Consider the following 19,808-nt stretch of genomic DNA (forward strand, 5'->3'; position numbering starts at 1 on the left):
TTCCAGTTCAAGTAAATTTTTAAAATTGTGCTCTCCAAAGAAAATACATGCTGCCAGTTTCCAACTTCTGGTTGGAAGGGTCTACATCAATCTCAGAGAAGAGAACTGATCTTGGATAGAACCCTGTAAGCTTAAATGAATGCATTCCTTGCTTAATTCCTGGTCACCAGCCTCTTCCAAGATGGGGTTTCTGTTTGGTGCCTTGGCTACACGCTGCTGCTTCTTCGTATCTCCACGGGCAACCCAAGGCACTCTGCAGTGGCTCTCCTCAAGACTCTACAGCAGACCACTGCTGCTGATTAACTTTATTTTCTTTCTGTTCTCTGAGCACCACCACATTATGGATTTTTTTTTTCAACCCTGGTGTCTGGTTAATTCCAATCATCTTCTCTCTCCGTGTTCCCCAGTGTTCAGACCCTTTCTGCTAATTAGCAGTGACAGACGAGTCACCAATCTTGCTGTTTCTCCAGGGGAAGAAAAAGCTTGCTTTTTTAAATTGATCTGTGAGACCTTCAGGAGCCACCACATGCTCCTGGAAGCTTCTGTCAGAAGGAGAAAGGTTCAGTCTGAAAAACTGAGTGCAGAGAAAATCTCAACGTGGGCAGGCGTCTAGCCATCCCCAGCAGCAGGTGGCAGGGACAGATGGAGCTTCCCACTGCTCAGTGCTGATGGGATTTTCAGGAGTCCTGGCTTTCAAGGTGAAATAGATGTCACAGACCCAGCAAGGGCAACATCTGACTGCCCAAATTTAGCAGGGCCATCAGTCCAGCAAGGAGTCAGGCACCTGAAAGTGAAGGAGGCCACGGGCAGCATCAAGTGACTGTACAAAAATCAGAATTCAGCTAACAAGGGGTCAAAGTGAGACATTTAGGAGGACTGAAGAAGAATTCTGGGTGGTGGAAGGTTTAAGGGGACATGAGGCCTCTTCCACAATCCCTCTAAGATTGTTACCTGTATAGGACTCCCTAAGTTTTAAAGGATCCCTGGCTAATGAGATAAAGAAGCCTAAAGACTTCAGAAGCTTCCCAAATCTGCATCTGAAGGCTGCAGCCCTTTTTCTGGCAGGAACTGAAGCTCAAAAGGGAGATCAACAGAGAGAGTCTTCAATGGGAGGTGATGTCTTAACATTTGGTGGTGAAGCTCTGTGGCTGAAGCCCTGATCCCCTTCTTGGTGGAGGAGGCCAGAATCTTGACATCTTACCAGAACAGAGATTAAGCTCAGAGGCGCAGGCAGGACTCTAAAAAGACAGAAACAAAACAAAACAAAATAAAATAAAACAGTAAACATTGGCCTAACACAGAAAACTACATTAATAGTAGTTAGGTATCTCTATGAGGCCACAGTCACAGAATTCCTTTGGGTTTTAATTTTGAGGTAAAAATATTATATTTATTACATTATTATAGAATGTCTTACAATTTACATAATTAAATTCATTTAGTTGAGACTTTTATCATGTTTCCGATCGTTACAGCTTTTTTCTTTCTTCTGGGATATCTGGATACTATTGAAACACTGTGGCAAAAAAAACAGTATGGTAATATTTTTTGCTCAGTTCTTTTTTTTGAGCTTTGGCACCTAGGCTGGAGTGTGGTGGTGAGATCATGGCTCACTGTAGCCTCAACTTCCGAGGCTTAAGTGACCCTCCCACCTCAGCCTCCCAAGTAGCAGGGTCCACAGGTGTGCACCACCATGCCCTGCTAATAATTTATGCTCAGTTCAAATAATTTTTTATTACTATCCTTTCTAGGAATCACGTATCCTAAAACAGATGATACATACAAATTATGATATCTCAATAACAGCTAGATTTTGCTGTGTGCCAAGGCACCGTTCTAGGTATTTTACATATATTGTCTCATTTAATTCTCTTAACAGTCCTAAGCATTAGGTGGCATCGTTATCTCTCATTTTACTAATGAGAGAATTGAGATGCATAAAGATGGCTATAATATATTGTTATATTGGGGATATCTATGTTTGGAGTTCCTGGATAAAAACCAGCCCAGAAACCTTGTTCTGTTTTAACTTCTTCCAAAGGCCTACTGATTGCCAGTTAATTGTATTACTCCCTGTATTATTATCCTTCCTGCCCACATAAGTTGTGGCAACTAACATCTGTTTGTGTCCTGAAGTTTGAGTTAACAGACAATTATTTATGAACATGGATTTGAATGCCACTCACAGATCAGTGCCAAAAGCATCACTTTGGAAGTTGTTAAAAAATCGTATTTCCAAGCTCTACCTCTCAGATAATCTGATTCAGGAAAGAAGTCAAAATAATGTGGAATTAACATGCCCTCTATGTGAGTCTGATCTGCAGCCCAGTTTAAGAAGCTCCCAGATCTAGAACAGGGAGATCTACACTTTTTTGATCAATCATTCTTTTCTAGTAAAAGTATTTTGAGACTATGTTGCCACTGTTTGTATATGTATTTATTCATAAATAATATATACAGGTATTATTTTGCCTACATGCTGTACATTATAAAACATATTCAAAACTGAAAGTTAAAAAGGCTATGGTAAAAATGGAAAAATAATATTTTTAAATATATATCTTACTTATTGAATAAAGTTCTACCAGAAATATAATACACCTCATTATTTGAGCAAATCTTTAATACTCTGTGATACAGAGAGTTTTAAAGTCGGGTTCTAAATTCAGTTTATTTTTGACACTTAGTTATAATGGTTGTGAAAAGTGAAAAAAGAAATCTCCCCAAACCTCCAAATGGATAAAGTACATCATTGGCATCATTGGCAGCAGATACTAAAAATGATACTTGTCTTTCAATGCCATCTGCTAATTAAGCAAAAAATTTTGATGAAATGAGGCTACTAATTTCCATAGTCACTGATGTGAGTCAGTAGCTCGTGCAAACTAATGGGAAGAGACATTACATTTTCATAATTTTTACCAATGGGCTTAAAGTGAAAAGCACAAAACTTTTTATATGGAATATTTTGTGTATTGATTTTCATATATCAGAACCTCAAAAGAGGCCACCAGTTTCCATTTCATTTAATGAAGTTTCATAAAGTACTTGATAGAATATGACTTTAAACTTTGTTGAATTTTCTTCATGTTCTATATATATAATATATATGCATATATTAGTATCTGTGTATATGTATTATCTGTATATATAATCTGTATATATATAACTTCTGCATCCATAACCTGCATAAATATACATACATCACACATACATGCATATATATTTAATATACTTATATATAGGTACAAATATATACACACACATGTTATATACACTTAGTGTGTATCTAAATATATATTTAAACATTTAAAATCTAATTTACACACTCAGTGTAAATACATACACATAAATATACATCTTGTTAAGGTGCCATTCAGTATAGTGATAGAGATATAAATGCACATTTCTTTTCTTTTTTTTTTTTTGTTTTGAGATGGAGTTCCGCTGTTGCCCAGGCTGGAGTGCAATGGCATGATCTTGGCTCACCGCAACCTCCCCTCCTGGGTTCAAGTGATTCTCCTGCCTCAGCCTCCCGAGTAGGTGGGATTACAGGCATGAGCCACCACACCCGACTAATTTTTGTATTTTTAGTAGAGACACAGTTACTCCATGTTGGTCAGGCTGGTCTCGAACTCCCAACCTCAGGTGATCTGCTACCTTGGCCTCCCAAAGTGCTGAGATTACAGGCTTCAGCCACCGTGCCCAACCATAAACGCACATTTCTAGTAGACTTCTTAATATTTGAAATTATTTTGCTTGGCTTTGGTCGGATCTGATTCGTTGGCATTAATCATTACCTTCCGATGTATCTGCAAAAGGACTCAAGTTAGAAGTGTAACTATGGCCGGGCACAGTGGCTCAAGCCTGTAATCCCAGCACTTTGGGAGGCCGAGGCGGGCGGATCACGAGGTCAGGAGATCGAGACCATCCTGGCTAACATGGTGAAACCCCCTCTCTACTAAAAATACAAAAAATTAGCCGGGCATGTTGGCGGGCGCCTGTAGTCCCAGCTACTCGGGAGGCTGAGGCAGGAGAATGGCGTGAACCCGGGAGGCGGAGCTTGCAGTGAGCTGAGATTGCGCCACTGCACTGCAGCCTGGGGGACAGAGAAAGACTCCGTCTCAAAAAAAAAAAAAAAAAAAAAAAAAAAATAGAAAATAGAAGTGTAACTATGCTACTTTATTGCTGTTTACATGTGCCTGCATTATTACTGTTATCTTCAAATTGAGATTATTTTGTAAGAAACTTTAAACTAGGGTCCATTTTGCTAGGGTTAGTTTAGTTAAAACTAGGTAATATAATCTATAAATCCACTGATTCCTGCACATATTAACTTCAATATGTCTCAGTATGTTGAATAAGTGAAAATGTAAGGACCTCATTTTTTTTTTTTTTTTTTTTTTGAGACACAGAGTCTCGCTCTGTCGCCCAGGCTGGAGTGCAGTGGCACAATCTTGGCTCACTGCAACCTCCATCTCCCGGCTTCAAGCAATTCTCTTGCCTCAGCCTCCCGAGTAGCTGGGGTTACAGGCGTGTGCCACTGCACCCGGCTAATTTTTGTATTTTTAGTAGAGACGGGGTTTCACCATGTTGGTCAGGCTGGTCTCAAACTCCTGACCTTGTGATCCGCCCGCCTCGGCCTCCCAAAGTGCCGGGGTTACAGGCATGAATCACTGCACCCGGCCCAGGACCTCACTTTTAACTGCTCCGTGGTGTGGGCCTCCTCATGTTCCCTTATGGCACCTTCTATATGCTGACTCAAGCCTGTTCAACATACGTGCAAATCAAGGAGCTGGCCAGTCCATTGTATTCAATACCAGTGAAGCTTAACTTCTTTATCATGTCTCCAGGCCCATGGATTTAAAAGTTCAAGGGGGTCTGCCTAAGTATGCAATGACTTTTTAAATTTATCTCCATCTGAGAAAAATGCCCATACCTACAAACACTTGCATACGGGGGAGTTAGTCATTGAAATCCTGAAGTCTCAGATTGAGAATACCTTGTCTAAAGACATTTTACAGCCTCAGGGAAAAATTTCATTTGGTGAGAGATGCATCAGGATTTATCCACCATATATATTTTTTTAAGGTATACACTTTAGGGCTAATCCAGGTTGCTGGCCCTGTGTGTCACTTGTAGGTACTATAGGAAGTCATTTCCCAGCCCCACCTGAACCTTCTTGAACATCTTTTTTTTTTTTTTTTGAGACAGAGTCTTACACTGTCACCCGGGCTGGAGTGCAGTGGCACTGTCTCGGCTCACTGCAACCTCTGCCTTCCCACGTTCAAGCGATTCTCCTGCCTCAGCCTCCTGAGTAGCTGGGATTACAGGTGCCCGCCACCATGCCTGGCTAATTTTTTGTATTTTTAGTAGAGATGGGGTTTCACTATGTTGGCCAGGCTGGTCTCGAACGCCTGACCTTGTGATCCACCTGCCTCGGCCTCCCAAAGTGCTGGGATTACAGGCGTGAGCCACCACGCCCAGCCTCTTGAACATCTTAAAGATCTCCTCCAGGACATCCCACGTAAAATGTGATGTATGTTAGTATTTGTCCTAACCAGAGAAAAGCAATTACCGTCTTGTTGAATTCTCTGTTCTCTCAATAGTCCTTAAAAGACAATTCAGGTTCCTTCTGCCATGTGTTAAATCACTCTTTGCTGTATTGAAGTCAACAGGATACAAACTACATCTTGATGGCAGAGGGAGGGTGTTGGAAGTGGTTTCTGTTCTGGTGTCCCTTCCCTTCCTTGTCCATGTGGTCAGCCATTTCCACACAGCTTACACTGATATCCTCCACTGATGCCCAGGTTCCTTTCACCTTGAGTCAATCCGAATCTTTCTGCTCCTCTGTTCCAGATAATTTTTGTTGAAATAACTGATCTGGCCCACGACAATCTCATGTAATTTAACTTCATCCATATATTAATTTCAAATTCTTCTCACAGTAGATCTCCCATGATAGTTTGCCCAAACCTTATACAATTTCTTTGAACAGCTTGTCCTGTTAGCCCTACTTTATCCTGGGACAAATGCAGCAGAGAGAGGGCAGAGCATGGGATCTGCAGTCAGAAAAAGCAGAGTTTAAATTCAGCCTCAGTAACAATGTCTGCAGCTTTTAGTTACGCTCTTACACACTCTGGATCTCGATTTTCCTATCTCTACAATGGGAACAAAGATATTTGCCGTGTCTGACTCTCATCAATGGTTAGACTATTTTTTTCCCTAATTAAAAAAGTTAATATCTTCTTTATTTTTTTATTTTATATATTTTTTTGAGATGGAGTCTTGCTGTTGCCAGGCTGGAGTGCAATGACGCGATCTCAGCTCACTACAACCACTGCCTCCCAGGTTCAAGCTATTCTCCTGCCTCAGCCTCCTGAGTAGCTGGGACTACAGGCGCACGCCACCACGCCCAGGTAATTTTTGTGTTTTCGATAGAGATGGGGTTTCACTATGTTGGCCAGGATGGTCTCTATCTCTTGACCTCATGATCCACCCACCTTGGCCTCCCACAGTGCTGGGATTAACAGGCCTGAGCCACTTTGCCCAGCCAAAAAGTTAATATGTTTTAGTTTGTAAGAAATAGATTTGATCATGCAGTTTTATTTTGTTTTCTCCCTCCCACCTTTCATCCTTTCTTTCTTTCTTGTTTTTTTCCCCACAAGGTTCTTTCAGTCTATTGCTTTTACTTTTTTTTAAACCTCTTCAAACAACTCAGAATTTTTATTTTAAAATATCTTTCAGATTGCTCTATTATCTCTGAATTTTGGAGTGCACGTGCTTTCATTTTTCTAGTAACTAGTGATTTTCATTTATAATAGATTTTTTAAAATTTATTTTTAGTTTTAATTCATGAATAATAATTGTATATATTTATAGGGTATAATGTGATGTTTTGACATAGGTATACATTGTAAAAGTTTAAATCAAGTTAAATTAACATATTCATCACCTCATCTACTTATTTTTTATGGTGAGAACATTTAAAATCTACTCTTTTAGTGATTTTGAAATATACATTTTTTTTTATTTTTGTTTGTTTTGAGACGGAGTCTCTCTCTGTCCCCCAGGCTGGAGTGCAGTGGTGCAATCTTGGCTCACTGCAAGCTCCGCCTTCAGGGCTCATGCCATTCTCCTGCCTCAGCCTCTCGAGTAGCTGGGACTACAGGCACCCGCCACCACGCCTGGCAAATTTTTTGTATTTTTAGTAGAGATGGGGTTTCACCATGTTAGCCAGGATGGTCTTGATCTCCTGACCTTGTGATCCACCTGCCTCAGCCTCCCAAAGTGTTGGGATTACAGGTGTGAGCCACCGTGCCCGGCCTGAGGTATGCATTATTATTAACTACGGTTACCACACTGTGCAATAGATTGCTAAAACTTACTCCTCTTGTTTAACTGGAACTTTTGTACCCTTTGATCAACACCTCTCCATTCCCCATTTTCTCTGTACAAGGAATTGTTTTTGGTGTGGCTTGTAACTTTTGACTTTAAGCTCCTCTCTAGTGGAGATTATTTTCTGTGGGTGTTCCATGTGGCCTAGATTATGTGAGTACCCAGAAGCCTTGTTATTCAAAAATCAATCTCTACTCAAGAACATTTTTCAGTAATTGTCACTTTTCTCCCCTTCCATACAAATTTTTCCTCCCTACTGGATCATTCTAATCAGTGTGTAAGCATGCTGTAAGATCTCCTAATTTGTCTCATTTTGCTATTTCTTTTTATAGCAGAACTTCTTGAATGACTTGTCTATGTTTGCTGCTCTAATTCTTCTCTTCTCGTTCCTTATTGAACTTATTCCATTCAGGATTTCTCTACTCCCAACCACTCTTATAAGGTCAAGGTCACCAATGATTTTATTCTCCTGTTGCTCAAACAAATAGTCAATTCTTAACCTCATCTTACATTTGATCATGGCATTTGATTAGTTGTTGATTCTTTCTTTCTTCCTTTCTTCCTTTCTGACAGAGTTTCGCTCTTGTTGCCCAGGCTAGAGTGCAATGGTGTGATCTAGGCTCACTGCAACCTCTGCCTCCCGGGCTCAAGCGATTATGGGTTTATACCTTTTCTTAAGGTGCCAGCTTATATATTACAGGCGTGCACCTCCGTGCCCAGCTAATTTTGTATTTTTAGTAGAGACAGGGTTTCTCCATGTTGGTCAGGCTGGTCTCGAACTGCAGACCTCAGGTGATCTGCCCGTGTTGGCCTCCCAAAGTGCTAGGATTACAGGCGTGAGCCACCGCACCCGGCAATTCCTTCTTTCTTTGAACACTTTATGTAGCTGGCTTCCCGGATACGACTCTCTGTTTTCCTGCTACCTCAGTGGCTTCTCAGTCTCTTTCTCCTTTAATAGATTTTTCTTATTACCCTGACCCTATATGTTGGTGTGGTCCAGGGCTTGATCTTTATACCTCTTCTCTTTATTGTCACTCATTGTCTCAGGGCCTAAACATTTATGGGTGGGCCTGGTGGCTTGCACCTGTAATTCCAGCACTTTGGGAGACTGAGGCGGGTGGATCACCTGAGGTCAGCAATTTGAGACCAGCCTGGCCAACATAATGAAACCTCGCCTCTGCTAAAAATACAAAAAGTAGCTGGGCATGGTGGCATGCACCTGTAATCCCAGCTACTCAGGAGGCTGAGGCAGGAGAATCACTTAAACCTGGAGTTGGAGGTTGCAGTGAGCTGAGATTCTGGCACTACATTGGGCAACAGAGCGAGATTCTGTCTCAAACAACAACAACAAAAACTTTTGCAATTTCCTCTGCCTGGAAGTTCCACACGCAAGACTTGCATCTTAATTAACTTCAGGTCTGGATTCAAGGCTGTTTTATCTGTTAGTCCTTCCCAGACCATCCTATATAACTTGCACTCCATCTCAAACACTACCTCTCCTCCTTACCCCAATGTAATTTTCTTCACAACACCTATAATTACCACTTGTGCATTTATTTATTGTGCAGCTCACCCTATAAAATATAAGTCTTGGGAGGGCTGGGACTTTGTGTGTTTCGTTCATTATTGCATATATAGCTATTGGAAGAGTGCTGGGCACATCATCTGGTAAATATTTATTGAATAAGTGAGTGAATAATAGAAATAGATGACACCTTTTCATTCTTTCCTAAGCTGAGGTAGATATCTCCCTATTTTAAAAAATATTTTGGTTGTTCAGCCTGTTTCGAAAGAATTGTTCATGCCTTTTCCTAAGGTGCCAGTTTATAAAGAAATTATTAAACTTCAAAGTGTCATTTTCATATCAGGAACCATCTACCAGGATTACAGTTTTCAACCTGAGGTTTGTAGGTTCCAAGGTTGGGTTTCAAGGCTGTGTTAGCTCCCTGAATTTGAGTGCAAAGTGTTGTATGTAGATGTGTATGTGCATTTTTCTTGGGAAAAGTTTTAGCTTCCATCAGATTCACAAAGGAGTCCGAACCCAATTAATGGTTCTTCCTTGGGTGATGATCAGCTAAAAGCGAACACATTGAAGATAAAACTCCTATAATCTTCCCCTCTAAACCACCTTATCTCTTGACTTTCTTAGAAGCAGAGCACATTGATGTTGGAAGCAACACCCAATGAAGGTGTTCCTCTAAATGTGCCTGGTTAGCCATGCTGTCCTCAGTAACCCAAAGCAGCGCCATCAATCACATGAATGTTAGAAACGTCCAGCTAGGTGCCATGGCTCATGCCTGTAATCCCAGAGCTTTGGGAGGCCGAGGCGGGTGGATCAGTTGAGGTCAGGAGTTCGAGACCAGCCTGGCCAAACATGGTGAAACCCCATCTCTACAAAAAATACAAAAAAAAAAAAAAAAAAAAGACTAGAAACTTCCACCTATGTCAGGCTGAAACAGTAGTTTCACACACAGGATCTTGTTCAGTCCCTGGGACTTAAGAGAACATGCCAAATCCCTTTTCCACTGGTCACTTTTCAGGTACATGAAGATGTAATCCTGTCCCCGCATCAGGCTTTATTTCTCCAGAGGAGATATCTTTAATTCTTGTAAACATGGGATAGGTATAGGACATGTTATGATAATGACAGCTCTTAACTTTATCATTAATTTTATTTCCATAGGTTATTGGGGAACATGGTGAGAGGTGACAGCATGCTGGCAGTCCTCACAGCCCTCGCTCGCTCTCGGTGCCTCCTCTGCCTGGGCTCCCCACTTTGGCGGCACTTGAGGAGCCCTTCAGCTCACCGCTGCACTGTGGGAGCCCCTTTCTGGGCTGGCCAAGGCTGGAGCTGGCTCCCTCAGCTTGCAGGGAGGTGTGGAGGGAGAGGCGCAAGCGAGAACTGGGGCTGCGTGCGGTGCTTGCGGGCCAGCTGGAGTTCGGGGTGGGCGTGGGCTTGGTGGGCCCCGCACTCCGAGCAGCCGGCTGGCCCTGCCATCCCCGGGCAATGAGGGGCTTAGCACCCAGGCCAGCGGCTGCGGAGGGTGTACTGGGTCCCCCAGCAGTGCCAGCCCACCAGCGCTGCACTCGATTTCTCACCGGGCCTTAGCTGCGTTCCCACAGGGCAGGGCTCGGGACCTGCAGCCTGCCATGCCTGAGCCTCCCACCTCCTCCATGGGCTCCTGTGCAGCCCGAGCCTCCCCGACGAGCGCCACCCACTGCTCCACGGCGCCCAGTACCATCGACCACCCAGGGGCTGAGGAGTGCGAGCCCATGGCACGGGACTGGCAGGCAGCTCCACCTGCAGCCCCGGTGCAGGATCCACTGGGTGAGGCCAGCTGGGCTCCTGAGTCTGGTGGACATGTGGAGAACCTTTATGTCTAGCTCAGGGATTGCAAATACACCAATCAGCACCCTGTGTCTAGCTCAGGGTCTGTGAATGCACCAATCGACACTCTGTATCTAGCTGCTCTGGTGGGGCCTTGGAGAACCTTTGTGTCGATACTCTGTATCTAACTTATCTGATGGGGAGGTGGAGAACCTTTATGCATGTAAACGCACCAATCAGTGCCCTGTCAAAACAGACCACTCGGCTCTACCAATCAGCAAGACGTGAGTGGGGCCAGATAGAATAAAAGCAGGCTGCCCGAGCCAGCAGTGGCAACCCGGTCGGGTCCTCTTCCACACTGTGGAAACTTTGTTCTTTCGCTCTTTTCAATAAATCTTGCTACTGCTCACTCTTTGGGTCCACACTGTTTTTATGAGCTGTAACACTCACCGCGAAGGTCTGCAGCTTCACTCCTGAAGCCAGCGAGACCATTAGCCCACCAGGAGGAACGAACAACTCCAGACGCGCCGCCTTAAGAGCTGTAACACTCACTGCGAAGGTCTGCAGCTTCACTCCTGAGCCAGCGAGACCACGAACCCACCAGAAGGAAGAAACTCCAAACACATCCGAACATCAGAAGGAACAAACTCCAGACACGCCGCCTTTAGAACTGTAACACTCACCGCGAGGGTCCGTGGCTTCATTCTTGAAGTCAGTGAGACCAAGAACCCACCAATTCCGAACACAATGGCAGCTCTTTTTTTTTTAATACTCTCCTCTTTGCCAGTTGCCCAAGATGGAACACCCAAACTTTGACATGATACTTCCAGTAATGCAACTTAGTATCACAAGTTGACTGTCGTGGCCCAGCACAGGATGGCCTGGAAACTGGCCACACTGGACGCTGGGGAAAGGGTAAGAAGGCCTTGGCCATTACAAATGGTGTGGAACTGAGCCGAGGGAGGGGTAGTGAGAAGGGAGAGAGGGTGAGTTGTCTGAGAGACAATGAGGTCAAATCAGAGGATTCAGCCATTGTTGGCGTGTGGGAAAGGGAAGGAGAAGGGAAGAGTTAGGGATGACGTTTGCTGAGAGAGAGAGAGACGCAGGTGCAAGGAGGATGGCACCAGATTCAACTAGCCCCAACGGAATGGGGAGAAGTGGGAGAGGACCCAGAGGATGCAGAGCTGATGAGAGTGGGAGAACCAAGACAGAGGAAGAAGGTTGGGGCAAATCAAGTGTCTCAGGGAGGCCAAGTGAGGCAAGAACGGAAAGGAGGAGAAAGGCGGCGGTTAAGAATCAGGGATAATGGCAGAGCGTTGCAGCTCCGGGTGTGGGACTGGGCGGAAGGGTTTGGGAGAGACAAAGCAATGATCTTTGAAGGCCTCACAGTGCTTGGCCGAGTGCCTGGCACAGAATAGGCGCGCAATAAATGACGGGTGAGAAGTGAAGGAACTCAGGAACAGTGATTAGTGAGTGAGTGACGGAAAGAACGGAGGATGGCGTTGGCTCGGCAACCGTACTGCCCTGTCGGCGGAGGCTCCTGGGCCGCAGCGCCAGAGAGAGGCGGGGCGTCCCCGACGGCCAATAGGAGCTTCGGTATCAGCTCCGCCCCCGCCCCTAGCTCCGCCCGGTGCCGCACGTCGTTCGCCTGCCGCCTGAGGCGCGCGCAGCCACCCAGCTCCCGGAAGTGCGCCCGGAGCCGGCGCCGCGGGCGGAGGTGAGCGCGCGTACGGGGCGGTCCCGGCCTCCGGCCGCTCGGGGTCAGGCCCTGCGCTATCTGCGTCCGCACCTGACTCAGCTGGGCCCCCCGGAGCTGCGGAGTGGCCAGCGGGCTCCCGCGCCCATGCGTCTGGGAGCGCGCGGGGGACGTGGCGAGTGCGGGGCCGGGGCCGCCATGGCTGGGAGTAGACCCTGGGTGCGGGGGATGTGTGAACCCCGTCCCGGCTCTGCGTTCCTGCGCCTCTGCCACCCGCGGGACCGGCCGGTTCTCTGCACTGGGACCGAAAACGGGCTTCTCCCCGCTGTCTTCCCCTAAGGGCTGAAAATGAGTTTCGGGAAGAGGAAACCCGATGGGATGATGCCTGGAGTCTCCCCCTCTCTCATCAGAGTGCAATCGGCATTTGGGGGGCGCATGGTGGAGAATACGTATCCAATGAGCAGCGCTGCCCTGGCCTGGAGCACTAAATGCCAATTCCCCCAGCTGCTTGTGACAACCAGAAAACGCTCCCACAAATCACGAGACGTTGGCAGTTGTCCCCAAAGCAAAGGCTTTAGAGCTTCCTGGGTTAATCTGGCTGCCACTTGTGAGCCTCGGAGTTTCCTGATCTGTACACCAGGGTAATTGCGGGAATTAGAAATACATGAACCGAGCCTAATAGCCGATACGTAGTAGGTGCTTAACAAATGGTTACTTATATATGTAGCCATGTATGTAACCACGTGTGTGTATTACACCTAGAATGCACATTTAAAAATTCATTCTATTTGTTAAAGGTTTAATAACAGGTATAACAGATAACCTTATTTTTTTTCATTAACTAATGGCAGTTCCTCATGAGGTTATCGGAATATAAACTCTATTATTTTAATACTCTATAATTTAATTTTGAATAATCGAGACATTTTTCCTACACACTACCTGGGAGTATAATATTACTAACAAAAGATTTAAGTATTTTATAAAATCTGTAGTTTTTCCAAAATGTCATTTCTCTTAAATATTATCTAAACTGCTATCTTAATTTAGGAAACAGATAAATTGGAGTAAGTTTACAGGTCGGTATCTTGCTATGTAGAATCTTGCCACTTGTTATTTGAAACTCTTGAGCCAAATAGGTTGGATTTACAAAGCAAGGGATTTTTAAAAATATATTTATTCATTTTTTAAGATGTTATTTGAAACTGTAGGTTTACCTCTGGGCAATGCTTTAGCCGCTTTCCACGTGGTTTGATATGCTGTTTTCATTGTCACTCAGTATGAAAACATTTTAATTTCCTTTGTGATTTTTTTCTTTGACTATGGGTTAAGAGCATTATTTAATAATTTCCATAAATTGAGATTTTCTAGTTATTGTTATTGATTTCTAATTTAATTGCACTGTGATCAGAGAATATATTCGAACCCAGGAAGCTCTAAAGTTTTCCATTTGACCTTTCTGGTTTTTGTTTCTCTTGTGTTCCTTTTCTATCAGATATTGGGTTTTTGAGTGTTTTTTGGTATTGCTTTAATGGCTTTTTAGCAATACCGCTTTGTGTAACAGTTTTAGAGCTAACTTTAAGATATCAGTCATTTGAAAATTATGCATATAGTCTGTTTTGATGAATACTCTTTTTGCACTTGTATGTATACTCTGCAGTTCTTGGGTCCAGTGTTCTGAAAATGTCAGTTAGAGCAAGTCGGTTGATAGTGTTCAGATTTTTTGTCTTTACTGACTGTTTTTTTGTTTTGTTTTTTTTTTTTTTTGAGATGGAGTCTCCCTCTGTTGCCCAGGCTGGAGTGCAGTGGTATGATCTTGACTTACTGCAACTTCCATCGCCAGGTTCAGGCTGTTCTCCTGCCTCAGCCTCCTGAGTAGCTGGGATTACAGGTGCGCACCACCATGCTCAGCTAATTTTTGTATTTTTAGTAGAGATGGGGTTTTACCACGTTGGCCAGGCTGGTCTCGAACTCTGACCACAGGTGGTCCTCCTGCATAGGGCTTCCAAAGTGCTAGGATTGCAGGCATGAGCCACTGCGCCTGGCCTGGGTTTCTTTTTTTTTTTTTTCTTGCAGTGGTGTGATCTTGGCTCACTGCAACCTCTGCCCTCTGGGTTCAAGCAATTCTCCTGCTTCACTCAGCCTCCCTCGTAGCTGGAATTACAGGTGTGCACCACCACGCCTGGATAATTTTTGTATTTTTAGTAGAGGGTTTCGCCATGTTGGCCGGGCTGGTCTTGAACTCCTGACGTCAAGTGATCCACCAGCCTTGGACTCCCAAAGTGCTGGGATTACAGGCATGAGCCAGTGCGCCTGGATCTGGGTTTCTTTTTAAGCAAAAAATAAATTTAATGAGGACCACACAAAAAACATTTGGTATTGGATTATGGTTGACCCTTAATTAAACAACACTGGGTTGAACTGCAAGGGTCCATTTATACAAAGATTTTCATCTGCCTCTGTGACTCCTGAGACTGCAAGACCAACCCTTCCTTCTCCTCCTCCTGTTCCTTGTCCTCTTCACGCTACTCAGTGTGAAGATGATGAAGGTGATGTGACGACCTTTATGGTGATTGACTTCCACTTAGTGAATAGTAAATGTGGTTTCTCTTCCTTATAATTTTCTTTTCTTTTTTTTTTTTTTTTTTTTTTTGAGACCGAATCTTGCTCTGTCGCCCAGGCTGGAGTGCAATGGCACCATCTCAGCTCACTGCAAGCTCCACCTCCCGGGTTCACTCCATTCTCCTGCCTCAGCCTCCCAAGTAGCTGGGATTACAGGCGCCTGCCACCACGCCTGGCTAATTTTTTTGTATTTTTGGTAGGGATGGAGTTTCACCATATCAGCCAGGATGGTCTCAATCTCCTGACCTCGTGATCCGCCCACCTCGTCCTCCCAAAGTGCTGGGATTACAGGCGTGAGCCACCATGCCTGGCCTCTTCTTTATAATTTTCTTAATAATATTTTCTCTAACTTACTTTATCACAAAAATACAATAACATGCAAAATGTATGTTAATCAACCATTTAAGGCATCAGTCAATAGGCGGCTAAGCTTTGGGGGAATCAGAAATTGTATATGGATTTTCTACTGTGTGGGGGCTGGCGCCCCATCTCGCATTATTCGAAGGTTAACTGTAGTTCTTTTGACCTCGCTCTTTCCTTTCTTGGGCCCTTGAAAAAAATTGGTATTTCTTTTTTAGTTTTTAAATGATTTTCCAATGTCGGATAAATTATTTTGGTGAAACAGTAAGGATGAAGACATTGTTTCCTACACCTTAAGAAATAAGCAGCTACAAAAAGCTCGAGTATTGTACTGATCTCTGATTAAGCCAGATCCTCAAGTGGTGGGGTATCTTTTTTTAAAACTTGCTGTGATGAGTCTTAGGGAGAAATGATGACCACCAAATTCTTCATAACATTTAAGGATGTACCCAATAATCCTATATTATGATTACTTGCAAGAAAGTTAACTAGAAATAGTGGATGATCCTTTTTAAATTACTTAATATTATTTGCCATTTAATATTTCTCTTTCTACTTAGTTATGATCTGCTAAATTTTGATACCATTCACATAAAATAGTGATTATTTACATCAACACCATAGGAGTATTTTCAAGGTAGTCTTCTCAACCCTCTTTTTTTTTTTCTTTTTTGTGAGACGGAGTCTCTCTCTGTCCCCCAGGCTGGAGTGCCGTGGCGTGATCTTGGCTTACTGCAAGCTCCGCCTCCCGGGTTCACGCCATTCTTCTGCCTCAGCCTCCCAAGTAGCTGGGACCACAGGCACCCACCACCATGCCCGGCTAATTTTTTGTATTTTTTTTAGTAGAGACGGGGTTTCACCATGTTAACCAGGATGGTCTCGATCTCCTGACCTCGTGATCCGCCCACCTCGGCCTCCCAAAGTGCTGGGATTACAGGCATGAGCCACCACGCCCGGCCTTCTCAACCCTCTTTAACCCCAAGGTTGAAAGTGTCAGGTATGACACTTGTTTTTTTCATAAATTCTCAAATAGACCTATTTCAATATGGCACTCAAAAGATGTCTCTTGGAAATTTCATTACACCTTTTTGGGAAGACTTAATTTGTTCTCTTTAATCTCCTATTTATTACGGAAGCATGTAGGCATTAGCTTTTATTCCTAGGGCATTAATATCTTTTTCCAGCTTTATTTTTTAGTATGCAGATATATAGATGAAGACGTAGAAGTGTTTTGTAGAAGAGCCATTTACCTGGAAACCTATAGTGAAAATGTTTCATATGGTGCATTTTATTCTACATTTTGTCTGGACATTTGAAGACCAAGAAAGAACATTATAAAATGGGCAGGGAAATGGTGGCTATTTAGATACAGTATCAGTAGTTGGCTTTGTGGCTTCAAGTTTATAATCTTTCAAAATAGAATCGTGTATCCATTGAGCAATTTCAAAAGCTCCATAGTTGACCCCGAGGCTTCTCGGATAGGGCGTATGAATTTGTTCTTTCTGCAAATGTGCCCCCTTCCTCTGTGTAGCACTCAATCTCATTCCCTTTTTAGTGTCCTGGCGAAGACCTAGTTCTTTCCGGAGACAATTCCACTTCAGAAGTACTTTACTTAAAAGGACTTGCCAGGCTGGACAATGCCCGTTGACTTGGGGCAGGCCCTAGGCCTGCTGCCATCACTGGCGAAGGCCGAGGACTCCCAGTTCTCAGAATCAGATGCTGCCCTTCAAGAGGAACTCTCCAGCCCTGAGACTGCACGCCAGCTTTTCAGGCAGTTCCGTTACCAGGTGATGTCTGGGCCTCATGAGACCTTGAAGCAACTTCGGAAGCTCTGTTTCCAGTGGCTACAGCCAGAGGTTCACACCAAAGAGCAGATCCTAGAGATCCTCATGTTGGAGCAGTTTCTGACCATCCTGCCTGGGGAGATCCAGATGTGGGTGCGGAAACAGTGTCCAGGAAGTGGAGAAGAGGCAGTGACCCTTGTGGAAAGCTTGAAGGGGGACCCCCAGAGACTGTGGCAATGGGTAAGCAGAGGGTATTATGATCTGCGAGTGAAACACAGGGCTCCTCTCTGGTCCCATCAGGTGTGTTGTCTTTTTTCTGATACCACTTATGACACCAAATAGGTGGGGCTTTTCACACCAATGGCCAATTCTCTGATTCTCTAACACCAGTAGAGTGTCCAGCAATTCAGTTCTGAAGCTAACTGTGGAGGTTCAGGGCTCAATCCAAGACTGCTCCTGTTCTCAGATGCCAGTCACAAGTCCCAGGGGCCACCTGTACTTCTGACAAATTGGTTATAAATTCAGAGGTTCCCACAGTCTCTTCAAGTTTGAAAATTAGTTAGAATGACTCACAGAACTCAGGGAAGGATTTTACTTCCTGTTACTGACTTACTGTAAAGGATACAACTCACTAACAGCCCGAGAGAAGAGCTGCGTAGAGCAAGGTGTGGGGGAAAGGGCGTGGGGCTTCCATGCCTCTCCTGGCATGCTACGTTACCAGTACCTCCATGAGGTCACCAACCTGGAAGCTTCCTGAACCTCAATGGTTTAGGGATTTTTATGGAGGCTTCACTACTTTGGCACACTTGATATAGTCATTTGCCATTGGTGATTGAGTATCTCCAGCTGCCCTCCCCTCCTCAGAAGCTGGGTGGAGAGACTGAAAGTTCCAGCCTTTTAATCTCAAGGTTGGTTCCTCTGGCAACCAGCGCCCATCCTGAAGCTATGTAGGAGCCTAGCATAAACTCAGGTGTGCTTGAGAAGGGCTCATTACGAATAACAAAGCCTCTTCTTTCACCTCTGTCACTCAGGAAATTACCAGGGTTTTAGGAGCTCTGCGGGAACTGGGGACAAAGACTAAATGTGTATTTCTTGTTATACCACAGCTGGGTTCCCCCATACCTCACCTAATTCTAACACTCTGACTCTCAACACTTTTTAGCTATTGAGGATTGAGGGTAAAGTCTCCCAGCACATTCCACCTTTAGACTAGAATGTTTGAGAAGTTATTCAAAAGATGCCTGAGTTTTCATTGGTGGCGCATATCCAGTAGAGGCACATTAATTAGTGGCATGTCTTGAAGGTCTCCCACACCTGGTTCGGGCCTCAGCTTTTAGTGTCTTTTGGGATGTTTCTTTCCCTGGTTCTGCTGGACTAGAAATAAAAGTTGGTTTTTTCTTTCTCCACATCCTTAGAAATTGTCTTATGATCTGTTGTAGAGGGTAAGCTTTGTATCTTTTAGAGATCCTTACTCTGGATTCTTCAGTAATTACTAATTAATATATGGTCTCTAGATCAGTATCCAGGTTCTAGGACAGGACATCTTATCAGAGAAGATGGAATCTCCAAGCTGCCAGGTGGGGGAAGTGGAGCCCCATCTTGAAGTGGTGCCTCAGGAGTTGGGACTTGAGAATTCATCCTCAGGGCCTGGGGAGCTTCTGAGCCACATCGTGAAAGAGGAATCTGACACAGAAGCAGAACTAGGTGAGGATGGTGCTGTGTGGTGTTCTCTTGGAGAGATTTTGGGATTGTGATTAGTAGGCCTAAGTGAGTTGAAATGGTATGCTGCTCAGATTGGGGTATCCCTGAGAGGTTTGCAAACAGGTTAGACCTAAATAAACCGCTCTTGTTTGGAGAGTCAAAGTCTGTGTTTTAAACTGCTTTATGACTGGGCCAGACCATTTGGATTTTGGCTCTGAGGAAGGAGGTGGGAGAACATATGGGTGAGACTGGAAGGTTGGAGGGGGTTGGAGTTTGTCAGGGAGATAAACACGAGTCTTGAAATATAGATGGCAGTACAGGTATTGTTCTGATTTGTGAAGATGGTTATCTGCGCCCTCTGGGGAGTGGTTAAAGAAGACATCCAGATTCTGAAAACTTCCTCTCCTCACTTCAGCCCTGGCTGCCTCCCAGCCTGCCCCACTGGAGGAAAGGCTGATCAGAGACCAGGACCTCGGAGCCTCACTGCTCCCAGCAGCACCTCAGGTGAGCTGAGGTACAAAAGTGATGAAAACGAAACTTTTTACCTTTTGTAATCTCGTCCTCCTGCCTCTCTTCACCCCATTCCCCATCCTGAGGAAACCTCTGATCGCTGTCTGTCACCATATGTTAGTTTACTTTTTCTAGAGTTTTGTAAAAACAGAATCATGCCAAATGTACTCTTATCTTTGTTCTTATGCATATAATGTGTATATATATACATATATATATTTGCTTATTTCAGTGTATTCTCATTTTTTAAAACAATTTGATTTTGATGTGCCTTGGAGTCATTTTCACATTTCATGTAATTGGGATTCATTGAGTTTCTTATATCTGTGGGTGTATGGTTTTCACTAAACTTGGAAAATTTTTGGCCATTATTTCTAAAGCATTTTTTTTCTGTCTCGCTTATTTCTCC

The 19,808-nt window shown here is 44.1% G+C and overlaps 1 protein-coding gene and 1 long non-coding RNA gene across 16 annotated transcripts in view; one reads left to right on the forward strand and one right to left on the reverse strand.

Annotated features, from left to right (window-relative positions):
- LOC134735166 (uncharacterized) lies at nucleotides 1–12,278 on the reverse strand. Its single transcript, XR_010117958.1, has 2 exons — nucleotides 11,410–12,278; nucleotides 1–1,238 (listed from the first exon to the last, which is right to left on the reverse strand). It is a non-coding gene; the product is annotated as an uncharacterized lncRNA (long non-coding RNA).
- Nucleotides 11,514–19,808, forward strand: part of ZNF18 (zinc finger protein 18) — a 21,081-nt gene continuing 12,786 nt past the window's right edge. For 2 of the 15 annotated variants that reach the window (XM_063628324.1, XM_063628328.1), the window contains exons 1-5: nucleotides 12,410–12,443; nucleotides 12,763–13,063; nucleotides 16,960–17,428; nucleotides 18,703–18,892; nucleotides 19,305–19,393. In XM_063628324.1, the coding sequence (XP_063484394.1) occupies nucleotides 17,042–17,428; nucleotides 18,703–18,892; nucleotides 19,305–19,393 (666 nt within the window). In that variant the 5' untranslated portion in view covers nucleotides 12,410–12,443; nucleotides 12,763–13,063; nucleotides 16,960–17,041. Of the gene's footprint in view, nucleotides 11,642–12,358; nucleotides 13,119–13,472; nucleotides 14,314–14,339; nucleotides 16,402–16,959; nucleotides 17,429–18,702; nucleotides 18,893–19,304; nucleotides 19,394–19,808 lie in introns of those variants that run through there. The other 13 variants (XM_055258025.2, XM_055258033.2, XM_063628326.1 and 10 more) reach the window with 11 other exon arrangements.

The sequence above is a fragment of the Symphalangus syndactylus genome, chromosome 20, assembly GCF_028878055.3.
Source record: "Symphalangus syndactylus isolate Jambi chromosome 20, NHGRI_mSymSyn1-v2.1_pri, whole genome shotgun sequence".
Taxonomy (NCBI): Eukaryota; Metazoa; Chordata; class Mammalia; order Primates; family Hylobatidae; genus Symphalangus; species Symphalangus syndactylus.